General features: G+C 38.6%; 1 protein-coding gene across 3 annotated transcripts in view; it reads right to left on the bottom strand.

Annotated features, from left to right (window-relative positions):
* Nucleotides 1-13,548, bottom strand: part of ST18 (ST18 C2H2C-type zinc finger transcription factor) — a 98,355-nt gene that overhangs the window by 23,293 nt on the left and 61,514 nt on the right. For 2 of the 3 annotated variants that reach the window (XM_014843745.3, XM_070481297.1), the window contains exons 12-13: nt 9,923-10,168; nt 3,169-3,284 (exon numbers count right to left, since the gene is read on the bottom strand). In XM_014843745.3, coding sequence (XP_014699231.2) covers nt 3,169-3,284; nt 9,923-10,168 — 362 coding nt within the window. The remainder of the gene's footprint in view (nt 1-3,168; nt 3,285-9,922; nt 10,169-13,548) is intronic. The other variant, XM_070481298.1, reaches the window with a different exon arrangement.

Below are 13,548 nucleotides of genomic sequence, written 5' to 3'. Positions count from 1 at the left end.
AATTCAGATTAATTATCAGCCTTTTACACTACATTTTGTTTGGAAAGACATTGACAATTTTCAAAAATCTGTCTTCAAAGGATAAAAGATTTGTCATTTTTGAAGATATTCAAAATAATTTGCAGAAACAAAATCCATAAAAAGATTTTAAGAACTTGAACTGCGGCTCCCTGAGGGAGTAAGTATACGGCTGACCCCGCGTCACCTCTTGGGAAGAATCAGTGTTCAGTGAAATTGAGGTTCCAGTATGTTTGGCATCATCTGTCATGTTGCTTCAGCCACCATGCTCCAGGTGAATATTAAACTCATAATACATGATATTTAAGCCAGTTATGTTTGCCTATGAAATCCTTAAAGAATGCAAAGTCTACGATTATTTAAAAATCACTCACATGTCAATACAACAAACTGATGCTGGATTAGGAACAGTTTTATGGAATGCCTTCTCTATGCAAGGCCCTGTAACAGCATTTGAGATGTGTTCCCTGCTCTCGAGTCACTGTCCTTATAGTTGGGGAAATAAGAGGCAGCACAGTAAATATTATGTACCAGTGGTGTGGACATAGAAGAGAAAAAGAGAACAAAATCAATGAAAAAAGCACACCCCTGCCCTCCTGGGGCCTCTGTCCTTGGGTGGGGAGGCAGACAGTAGTGAATACAGGTGAAGCAAAATGTATAAGTGCGTTAGATGGTGATAAATGATGAAGGAAAAAAGATCTGGAAAAGGGGAATGGGAGTATTGGGGCTGGAGGTGTGTGGGGGGTGGCCTTGCAGTAGCCAGGAAGACCTCTCAGGTAAGTGACAGTTGAGAAAGGAGCAATTTGTGGGGAGAGCATTCTGGGCAGAGGGAACAGCCACTGTGAGGCCTTAAGGCCTCAAGGAAAAGCATGGAGAAAAAGGGGAGAGATCATTGCTGTGTGGACTTTTGGAAATGGGTGGCAGGTGACGCCAGCCTGGGGGTCCTCCTCGTGGAGGTGGTTCTAACACTGGGCAGCGGGAGGAGTGAGTGTAGACAGACGAGAAAAGGTTCCAGGGCCTAACTCTGAGGCATTCCCATCTTAAGAGGCTGCACAGGAGTCCGAGAAGGGGTAACATGTGAGGTGGAGAACATCCGCAGGTATGGTGTGCTAGAAGCCAAGTGTTGGGAATTGAAGGAGGAGGAGGGAGGGATCAGCTCCGTCACATCCTGTGGCCCTGGGGTCCAGAGGACCAAGAACCAACACCCAGATGGGGTTCCTTGGAGAACTTAAGAACGGTTTTGGTGGAATGATGAGTGAAAACCTGTCTGGGAAAGATTTGGGAGGGAAACTGAGTCACATAGTAGAAACAATTTCCTTGAGGAGTTTAGCTGTAAAAGGAAGGAGAGACAGGGTCGAGGTGGAAGCCTGGTCAGGAGGCGGTTTTAAATTCTCTTTTTATTAGAAACATTTAAACATATTTTTATGCTGAGGGATTCAGAAGAGAGGGTACAGACACTTGTGCCTAAGTGGAAGGGTTACTGTTTGATAGAAACTCTCATTAATTGGCAGCTTTAAATAAACTTGCATATGAATATGCTTTAATATGTAATCATTTACATACGGAAAATATTTTCCTGCATTTTGTTCACTCATTCATTCACTCATGTTAAACACAACCCAGCCAGCACTATACTACCTGCTGAGGATACAAATGCAAAAAAGCCACAGTGGTTCCTCCTTATCTTTGCCTGAAAAGCCTTTCCCGCCCCCTCCTCCTCTCTCAGGGAGCGTCTGCCGGGATCTCTCCACCCCACTACAGGATACCTGGAAGCTGAGGTGGAGAAGGAGCTCAGGCCCACCTTCTGTCCTGGCGATGGCCCAAACTAATTCATATCCGTAAGGAAGTTGTGTGAATCACACCCTAAATTCTAACGACCCACAGTCAGAAATCTTCGGGCTTAAAACAATATAAGGATGTGTGCAGTGGGCTAAGTCCACAATCCTAGTTGCTATCTCTGCAGTAATTTGGTCGTGACTCTGGCTCTGTACCTGGACACACGCTTCTCTGTGAATCTCCCCAGCTCCTGCTCCCTTCCCTGCCTTCACGGTCCACCTGCTGGCTGCCCTCCAGTTAAGACCTATTTTCCAAAGATTTGCCCGGCCCTTTTTGATTTAACCTCTTAGACTTCCAGTGGCCAGTTTTGGAATTTTCTCAGCTTTCAGCTCCTATGACAATCATTTTCCGTAGTTCCCCTCCTCCGTCTCTAAGAGACCTCATGTCTACATTCTTTGTGAGCTTCTTTTTTCTTTCTCAGGTCCCAGCAGGATGTGCGTCCTCCAATTCTGTGTTGAGCACTTTGTCCTTTTCTATTCATACCTCCTCTCTCTGTGCATCGTCGGAATCTCTACATCAACATATTAGATGATCTTCCTGGATTCCAGACCGTCCTCCAGTGCACCCCGCCTCGGAATAATTCTGCACACTGCTCTTCCTAAAACGCTATATAATTAGTTCACTTTTCTGCTCCAACACCCTGTGGCTGGTTCATTTGAAACGTGCCACCGGGCCGGGCCACTCTTCTCAAGGCCCTCGTCTGCTCCATTTTGTGCCTGCACTCTCTCTCGAGGTCCCGCTGCTCCTCAGGGCTCCGCTCAGGCCTTCCGCTCCACAAAGCTTTGTCCTGCTCTGTGCATCCTGAACTCTTGTCTCAGGACTCTGCTGGAGGTTTTACCAGTACTTATTGCCATCGGGTGCCCTGGTGTTTAACTTCTCCTGAGTCACAGAACTCTTTGCGAAAGTCATAAAAACTATTAACTCTCTGACTCATATAACAATTTGCATGAAGTGTTATAAAGTTTGCAGACTTCCTGAAGCCTTGACTAGGATCCTCTTGGGTCAATGGATCTCAGATTAAGAACTTCTGATCGAAACATTAACACTTCTAATTGCTTTCTATTGTTTTATTTTTCAATCAGGCTTTCAATTCTTTTAGCATGAGATTGTGTCATGTACACTTTTTTTTTCATAATCCTTTAGTTTTGAGCATAGGTTTAGGTATACGTAGAACATTTAACTATTGACTGCTTGAAATTCCCCTAAAACATTCCTAAAGTCAACTATGTAAGCCAAGATATTATTACTTCAAATTATGAACTTGAGTCTCTTAATCCCAGAGTCTCACAGAATGAGCCATTGGAGATCACTTACGTGATTAATTCTTTTTTGAGATCTCTCGCATGGAGCTTGGGTTTAGGGCTTGGTATGGCGGCCTCTCCAGGAAACTTTTTTTCCTCTAAATTTTCCAGAGAGTTCACTGGATCTTTCTGGAAAAAGCAATACAGAAGCACAGAAGGCATTAGGGAACCTTGTAAAGACAACTGTATTTGAAGTCATCAGGGTCAAATCTGAGTTTTGGCTTAAAGACTTGGCTGAAATTCCTCATAGGATTTGTACACAAAATAAAATAATGAGTATAAGGTTATATCCCGATTGTCATGGACAATGAAGAAGGAGAAATTATAAATCATGGACACTTTTAAAAAGTTCTCATTTTGGCAAATATAACTATAGAGGCATTTCTTCAGCTATGTAATTAATATTTTAATGTGTTTCAAGTTTTATTGTATAATGAATATTTATTAAAGAACACAGGAATAGTTGTTATGCACACAGCAGTCACTGGCAAAACAAAAGAAATGTTGCAAAAATGAATCACACAAATTTTTAAACATAAAAGGAAGGAGTAAACTTAGGTTAACAGAATGTCCTTTCTAATATACAAATAATTAAGATTTAAATTATTTAATAAAATATATAATAACTGAGTCCACAATATTTGAGCATTTAGTTTGATTTTTCTGGATAATTACTTTTATTTTCATAACGCTTCCTGTTTTTCTTAAGTTACCTCTTGCTAAGTTGGTATCTTGTAATGCTTTTACTTATTGAATGAAATTTCTTGCTGGATTATTACTAAGTTTCACGGCCTTCTTTTAAGCTTAATATTAAACTTGATTTCATAAGGAGGACTCATTAATTCTTTCGAATCACTTATTTACCATCTGATATATTATCTTACAGAAAACTCACGATGGCTTTCCTCCACCACATAATTAGCTTACTTTCGTCATTAAGCTTATGTCCAGTAAAAACAATACTTTCTGGATTTAATATTAAAATATGATTAACTAATATAGAAGACCGTATTCGAATTCTCCAAAGTGCTGGTCTACTTAAAGTGAGACAACTATGTGGAATTATTCAAGGTAAATCTCATTTAAAGCAAATGGATATAAAAAATGTGATATCAAAATAGAATTTTAATAATTCTGAGTCTACACTCAAAACCAATGAAAAAACAAAATCCCTGGATTTTCCCCAGCAAAGAAAAATTCTAAACTTCAATCTCAGTCATAAAGGCAAATGTAATTTCCTTCATTAATCACTTGGCTAACAGTTCAATCAATTATTTTACACAAGACCGTACAGTGGTAAACACATTGGTAAACTGTCTCAAGCAACATGTCTTCACCAAAGTAATAAAACCGGTTTGGTACAATTTCTTTATTCATATTCTTTATAGTGGTATATATTCCATTTTACTTTATTGATAAATGTTTGATAATAGTATCAGATAATAATGGACCATTTGAAAATAAAGAGAAATGGGAGCTGGTCTGGTGGTGTAGCAGTAAAGTTCGCACACTCCGCTTGGGTGGCCTAGGGTTAAGATCCCCGGCACGGGCCTATCCACCACTTATCAAGCCATGGTGTGGCGGCATCCCACCTATAAAATAGATGAAGATGGGCAGAGATCTTAGTGCAGGGCCAGTCTTCTCCAGTGAAAAGAAGATTGGCCATGGATGTTAGCTTAGGGCTAATCTTCCTCAAAAAAATAAAAATAAAAAAATAAAGAGAAATGGATACTTGGTAACAATCACCTACTAATATACAAAGAGAAATGCTATTTCAATGCTGCTTCCACAGAATCAACAACAAAGTAGATGAATGAATCTTACCCTTTTCAAGTTTTACAGTGTAAATACCTAAAGGGAAGCAATTCCTAATCACAACACCTTAAACCCGATATACCACCATCCATTTCATTTGGTGTTTTCCGGATTTGGCCCGGGTAGTATTTTCCACTACAATTTATAAATGTCTTGGCTTTTTGCAAGTAGATACAAATGCTAAATCCAATGTTGTCTCAATGTGGAACAGCCTTTGTTTTTCTGTTTAGATGCTGATTTTTTCACAAAAATGGCATAGAGTAAAAAAAGAGCCATTTTATTATTTTCTTTATGATAAAGTTAAGAACAAAGTATCTTTCAGAAGGCATGTACATTTATAGATGAACATATAAAGGTTATCTACCGTTGTCTGACTGCTGAATCTATACATTATGGAAGGCAAGGAAATAGATTTTGAAAGAAATTATCAATTATGAAAGTTTAAGTTATTATTTGACTAAAATGCATACAAAAATAATGTTTCAAAATATATGGCATTTAATCTAGTATAGTAATATGTGGTAATGTTTTAATAGGATAATTTTATTAAATGTGTCCTTTTAAATATTTTGTAACTTCCTTTTAAAACTATGGACTCTTATGTATGCAATTGCATTATGCAATGGTTGTCTTTTTCCCTTTTCTTTGCTCAGCAAACCATCCCTGGAAACTTGCAGAAAGCATATATGTTAAAGTACAAGAACCATCACTAAAAGAATTCTTAATTTTGTTAAAAAACATTTTATATTGGATAAATTCCTAAACAGCAACCAGTAAAAAATAAGTCAATATCTTACAATAATCATTTGTAAGAATTTTTTCAAAATTTAATGTATCAATTTGAAAATAATAATTTTATCCTGTGGCTATGTACGAGAGAATGTAGCATATATGTGTGTATTTGGAGATTATATGGGTGAAATGAAATTCCTTTAATGTACAGATGGAAGTTTATATTGATTTCAGTAAAGACCGGAACATAATGGTAACATGAATAACAGATAATAGCATCTGGCACGTTTAATATTTTAAGCCCTGAAATCTTTGGAGAACTGACAGTTGAATGAAACTGACAGCTCCAGTTATTTCTCAGCACTTTCCTTTCGAGATATTTTGAGTTTTTTCCAGATTTAGGATTTTTTTTAGAGGGCATCTGGACAGGCTATTTCAACTGAGAGAGACAGACAATATTTTCTGAAAATTACCACCAAAATTAAGCAACTGTTGTGCATATGAACTAGATAACAATGAATTAGAAATAATCACTCAATTTCTGGTGTACGTGTGTGAGTGTCATGTTGGGTGGGGTGTGGCGAGGTGGTGGAGGTGGCAATGGGAAGGCTGAGAGTGTGGGAGCAGGAGCAGACCAAATTCTCGTCTTCAGTATATTGCCTGGGCCATGTGCAGCCATCCTGGTAAAGTTCATTGGACGTGACAAGCACCAGAACAGTCCCTGTAACTGGTTTGTGTGGTCACATCCTATAGATCTGGGTCCTCTGTCCCGAGAAGCACCATAGACCATTGTTGCCTCCACCATACCTGCTACATACGGTTTCTTCATTATTCTCTTCTTTCTTTCCTTTCTAATTTTTCTCATTATTCTCCAGTCATCTCCATGTTTTAGTGTTTTTTTTCCCTTTTCTTTCTCTCCATTTTCCCCCTTCTCCATATTCTTCATTTTAGGAAAGTCCAGGCCCATGACTTAATTTCTATACGATCAAGGACCAACAGCTGTACCTCCTTGAGCCTCAATTTTCTCCTCTAAAATTTTTGATAATAATCCTGCTTTTCAGGATTGTTAGGATAATGAGACTCTGGGTGTTCCGATCCCTTCTCTTTTTCTTGCTGAACGTGGTATCCCTCTGCTACCTTTGCAACAAGGACATTGAATACAATCTACTTTTTCAAACTAATAACTATATCATATTTCTCACTTTCAAGATTCAGAGCAAGATGTGAAAAATACTCTCTCCTAGTGGATGACCTTGGCATGGACGAAGGAACAAAGAACAAGGGCTGAGAAACTGTACTAGGGAATTACAGTGATTCAGAAGCACTTTTGTGTGTGCCTCTGTCAGCTGTAGTGTCCGCAAGCAATGAATCACCCATGTTCAGATAACTGTGACAATAAGCATAAAAAATATTTTGTCAACTCAAACCCAGGGCAAGCACTTTGACTCCAAGAGCTCAGCATCTCCACAGGTCTCTTTGTCATTCTTAGTGACGTTGAATTTTCACATAGCTTCTCAATTGCAGATTTCAGAATACTTAGAATGGAAATTGTGGCAGTAAAAGTCTGTTGTCAGATCTGAAGTAAGTAAGCCATTCTGAAAGAGCAGAAATGTAATCTAAACAAATCCATTTTTCCCATGAATTTGCTGAGAAATAAAACACTGTCACACATATGTAAACATTAGATAAGAACATACTCCAGTTGAATCCATAAAGCTGCCAAGGTGAATCCAGATTTTTTTAGAATTATTCAAAAAATTAGATTGGAAATAAAGATTAAAATATTTGTGATGAGAGCTCATTTTCTGGCTGAGTGATATGAAATATAGCCAAGAGGTCCCTGAGGTACTAACTGGACCCCTAAACAGGAAGAATCTCTCAGAATATAAGGGGTGCGATGTTGACATTGTTGCTGAAGGCACAAAATTATAACCCATATCAAACAATATAAGACCCTAAATGGAAATGAGAACCCACTTGATGAAAATTTGCTTCATTACTACTCAGGATAGGATCTGTATGTCCAACACTGTGTACAAACAGAAAGATCTCTGGAGAATGTTGACCATGCCCCATTTACAGCACACCCACAAGGATGAGGACAGAAAGCCTAAGTCCCACCTGTAAATGGTATTGAGATATGCCCTAACACAGTGGGTTTTATCCTGGCAGGATTCATCCAAGAATAGGGGCACAGTTATGCTTACTTTGTAAAGCACTGTCCTTCATGTAACATACGACTTTTACTGAACTCCCATCAACAGACCTTGTGATTAGGATTAGGCTTTCCTTTAGTGGTGTGCAGTGGGATATGTCATCGGCTGGCTGAAGATGAAGTAGTCTTGTGAATTGGAGGCTGACTTGCATGGAGTGGGACTGAATCAACGATCTTGATCTCATCATGACTGTACTTCCCAACAACCTACCACTGCCTCCTTCCGCCCATTTCGGACCGGTCATGTGGAATGATCAGTTAATGTGAATAGCAACAGATTTCTCAATTATATAAATAGACAGAAATCGGGTGTAAATTTTGTTCTTTTGCACCAGCCTGAAGTGGCAGGGGGCAATGTGGTGGAGGGAAGGGATACATGTTTGCCAGTTTGTGGTCATTGCATAAGGTAAAACAGCTTCTTACACTTTGCAGGTTCAGTTTTATCTTTATGAGAGTCAAACATATATTATTTTAAGAAATGATTCTTTTAAAATAGTATTATGATAGACTAAATAAGATCATCCTTAAATACTTTAGGTCAATTTTAAAAAGCAAGGAAGAATAAAATGACCAAGAACGCTATGGCAGAATCTAATCAGAAACTGCTGTTGTGTGAATTCCCTCACCCTTCTCCGTGATGGTGTGGGCGGTGAACACAGAGCTTGCTTTAGGTCCTAGGGGGCTCTTGCAGGGATCTGTCCCTGACTCCCCAAGTACAGTTGGCTATTCATTCCTCTATATATTTTGTGCCTGCTCTTGCTGCTGCGATCATCAGCGTATTTGGCTACGTACGTGTCAGTCCTCCTCCCAGACTGAGCACACATGTGGCAGAAGTGTGTCCTATTTGGTGCTGCATCCTCAGGACCTATATTATTTCTGGACATGGAAATGCCAGTAAAAGTGTACTGAAGAAAAGAGGGAAGGAAGGAAGAAAGGAAAGCAGGAAGGAAGGGATGGAGGAAAGAAAGAAAGAAAGAAAGGAGAAGGAAGGGAAGAAGGGAATGAAGAAGGGGAATTGGAAACAATCCAATCTTGTGATCACTACTGTTTATATCAATTTATGTTCTGAGATGTTAAAGCATGTACGAAAATCAAATTAGTCTTCCCCAAAAATCTCTGAACTTCAAAAAGCTGAAAAAGGTGGTGCACATTTCCCAAGAGAATAGCTATTTCAGATCTTTAACATTTCAACTGACAAGTTGAACAACTTGTCGAACAAGTTGAACAACTACCAACAACTTTCCTGACAACCAGCAAAACAGTAAGAATCACTAACTGTAATAATTAGGGTCTCACGTGCAATTACATAGAGTCTAAACAAAGGAGGGTTCTGGCCATGGATTCTTTTGAATGACACTAAATCATGGCTAATCTAGCCAAGCCAAGTGGCTCAAACTGTGGAGAGAAGGGGGGATGAATTCCTACACAGTCACATCATCTGGCTTTCAGGGTGAAACCACCTCCAAGGTAACCAAATATGTAAATGTACCTCCTTGACTTTGGGATTGATACAACTCAGACAGCCAACATTCAGGACCCAATACCTCAGACAATGACCATATACACAGGTATGCCAACACAGTTCCTTCACAAAACTAAGAAAACAAATTTGATATGATTCTTCCTTGTCCTTGATTTGATTTCATCTTCTACCTTCTGGTTCAGAATTAGTAAGTGGCATTTCACTGTTGAGTGATACATTGCCCCTTACAGGCTGCTGCATCTGAAGGGATAATCTCTCGTGCGGTGCACACAATTGCAGCCATAATAGGGATAAAACTCACCATAATGACGTACCATTTTAGGCAAGTGACAGGAAAAGTTGGATTGATTTATAAATTTCTTCCGAAATTTAAAACCATCACTTTACTAAAATCTAAAACAAGGTACAGAATTATGTATCATCTAAACAGGAATGTGAAAAATAATTTAGGGGGAAAAAGCTAATAATATTCTCCAATCATGCTGTGTCTTAAACATATCGATTAACATATCGCAACAATACCTCTTTCTCCTCCTCTGTCTTCCCATGAGTTTTGCTATAGTTGATAGGGGTATCCCAGCCCTCGCGATCACAGAGAGCCTGACAGAAGGCTGCATTGACCAGAATGCTGCTTGTTTTGAATGGGGAAGAGGAAGGAGTTGGAACAGAAGTGTTAGAGGATGTTAGGGGTGCAGCTCTGTCCAGTATTCGGTTTTTTTTCATGCTTAAGTCCAATGTGCCATTTTCATCCACTTCTATCTCGGCTCCCTGGTATATAATAGGAAACAGAAAAACATTTAAGCAGTTTGCAGTTACAGCCTAGCCATGTGGGGCTTTTAAGGGATAATTTTAAATGCAAGCTTTTATGTAAGTATATCTGATTTTAAATCTAGCTTTCCGATTTGCTTTGGTTAATGTTCATTTCTTAGGTAGACTTTTAAGAGCAGCCCCATCAGTGAGATTTGTGTTTCTGGGTTTAAACAAAGTAAGCCTAATATAAACAAGATGTTCCAAATCCTAAATGTATTGGCTAAACCTGTTTTATGTATACATACATATATATAATATGTACATTATATATAATAATATAAATATATTATATATATATACAAAGTGTAGCTTTAAATGTTCTTTCCTAGTTCGCAGAATTATTGCTTCCAATACATCGTTTAAAGCGTTAACACTCGATTTTATCAAAAGGCACAACACTACTTCCCAACTACCCTCCCACCCTCCAAATCACAATATTAATCTAACATGAGAAATTTGCAAAAACGACCAGCTGGAAGAGAATTTTTACTGGAATATTAGATTAACATGAAAGTGACATTTTACCCTGTGTTACGTGAACCAGAAAAGGTTTGTTAAACGTGGGGGCAGGTTGCGGGAGGTAGACAGTGCAAACCACGCTTCACTCCGGGGCTTTGGGCAGCAGCTGCCTGCTGGACTACTTGGAGTTCAAGTTCTACAGTGAAAACTTCAGAATAAAGATGATTATTTTCCAGATAGTTAATATGAGACAAATTATACCTTACCACATTTCTCCTTGGGATATCTTTGGCTAAGCTCTTTTTTTTTTTTTTAAGTTTCGAGTCCCAACAACCTGCCGCTGTGCTCTGGACTGTTCACCAGATACAGGTGATACAAAGCCTTCTGTGGTGCCATGAATTGTGAACATTGCCCCACAATAACTCTCAGAATTTGGGAAGAATAAGCTTGTAATTTTCCTAAGTAGGTCAGATGAATACCTTTCTGGTATTTTTACTATCATCCATCAATTCACAATTAACTTCTGGACCATGTCTTCACTCTTCTTCCTTTTGGCTGGTAAAGCAGGAATCTTTGAATATGTTAGCAGGATCCCTAATGCTCACGGTAGCCAGTTACTTCCCAGGGGATTTATTCGAACTGCCCATTTACACTCTGGCCTCCCCGAGCCCCAGCAGTGGCCACAGAGGTGTGGCCGCCGTAGCTGGACTCCAAAGGCCCACTGCTTGAGCCTGATTTAGAAAGTAAAAACACCACTTCTGTATGCTTGTTTTACCTGCAAAGTTCCTATTTTCATTCTCTAAGCCTACGAGATAGATATGCTTTACTATATTTGTGGGAGGTAAATACACTTCTAATATGTTTGTGCTAAGATGCTTTGGCCATATCTTTCTGTCCTTTTTAGTAAATAGTTTAATCTCCTGTGATAGTTTTAAGCCCTGAATTTGACAGTACAGCTTATCCGGGATAATAACTTAGTAACCACAACATCTTATGCCATCTGTATAATATCAAATACATTTTTATACCAGCATTAATAAACCTTAGTTACAAAAATCCAAGATATTAACCGTATCAGTGCCACATGCTCTCTCCATGATATAACAATGTATTCTGCCATGAGCACATCAAAACAATTTTTGGCATCATAGCTGATATGTAACTATAGCGATGAAACAGAGCTATGGTAATCAAGTTTAATGGCGAATGTAAAGTAAAATGCTAAATATTGTAGTTGCTGACATTTTTCATAAAAAATAAAAAACTTGGGTTAAGACTGCACAACCAACATTCACATAAAATTCCAGACCTCCGTGACAGATGGCTTAGGAAAAAGAAGCCATGTGACTGGGCTGCAGAGTTTTATAGTGCAAAACCCATAAATAGTGCAGATCTGATCTCGCTGAAAAAATATCAACTATTCCAAGACAACACATATATATTTTAGTTTTTACAGAAAAAAATCCAAATAGTAAATTAAAAAATTAGAGATTCTTGGAGTTGTTATGATTACACATCTTGAGTACTCTTGTGCTGATTGAAAAAAATCTCACTGCTAATGTTTAAAAGAGGCGCTTTTCTACATCCCGCGCCGCAGCCGGCTGCTCAGGGCACCTGACTCGACTGGGAGAGAGCGCGGCAGCACGTTTGGGTAGCAGGGTACAGATGGGCTTTAAGTGAGCTCACAGATGCACTCGACAATTACACACAGTACCAGAGAGGGGGCCCTTTCTGCCCAGAGATGGGTGGATCGTGCGTTTACTGCATGGATTTTTATTCAGAGCAGTATCAATAGACATCACTTTTCTGTGCTTGAAACTCGGACTGGCAGGACAAAAAGGAGGGGCTGTTGGGAGAGGCCACACGAGGAGGAGGCAATAGCAGGACAGCTGACACGACTCCCTGCCCCAGACTTCAAATATTCTGATTTCTCAAGGTGCTATTTTGGATTCTTATTTTAGTCATCTAAACTTAAATTTTTTTGAGGGTAGGCATAGGTCTAGTACTCATGTATTTTGCAACTTAGGAGCGACATCAAAGACCATCTAGTCCAACCACTTTTGAGTTACCGATGCTACCTAGGATTTATTTATTCATTAGATTATTGAGAAAGCACTTAACATTTTCAATCCACTATATTTTCAGGAAAGAAAAATTGAAAAATATATTGTTCTTGTCTTCAAGGAGCTTATTTTATGCATATAGGAGATTGTTAATGAAAGGTAACTTAATAAATATATTATAAATTATTATTCAACTGAAAGTTGAGATAATTATTCGTTATAATCCTTATCTGTACTATAAAATAAGAAGCAACTCAAATGTCCCCCAACAGAGAGATGATTAATGAAATTATGTTGCATCTATTTAATGGCACATTAGTGGCCAGTAAAATGATAATTGATAAAATGATAATTATGAAGACTGTGTTGCACCTAGGGAAAGACATATTACTGAAAGCAGGAAACAGCCTGGCTCGCCTATTACGCTGACAGCTAGGGAGAAACAAGAGAAGTTTGTTTTCTGAAGAACAAGGGCAGGCACAGAGACTATTGTATTTCATTTAGAGGATAGGCTTATGGCTGTTTTCCTCCAATATTCTACAGGCAAATAATAATATTATATTGTTTTAACAACTGAAAATTGTCATACATTCAAAGATAGTGACGAAGTCAAAGCAAAATTATAATTTTACCTTAAATATTATGATTGTGAAAATTATTAATGTCCTTAAATTTAAATTTAATCCTTTATTGATTAATAGAGTAAGACAGCATTATTTGCCTTATTTGGCAAGCTTTCTACTAATACAAAATACGTCATGCACCACCTCTGCCTTTTTGACTTGGCTAAGAGGAGACACAAAATTCAGTGTCCCT

This window comes from Equus asinus, chromosome 12, assembly GCF_041296235.1.
Source record: "Equus asinus isolate D_3611 breed Donkey chromosome 12, EquAss-T2T_v2, whole genome shotgun sequence".
NCBI classification, from domain to species: Eukaryota; Metazoa; Chordata; class Mammalia; order Perissodactyla; family Equidae; genus Equus; species Equus asinus.
This window is presented reverse-complemented; position numbering and strand designations above follow the sequence as displayed.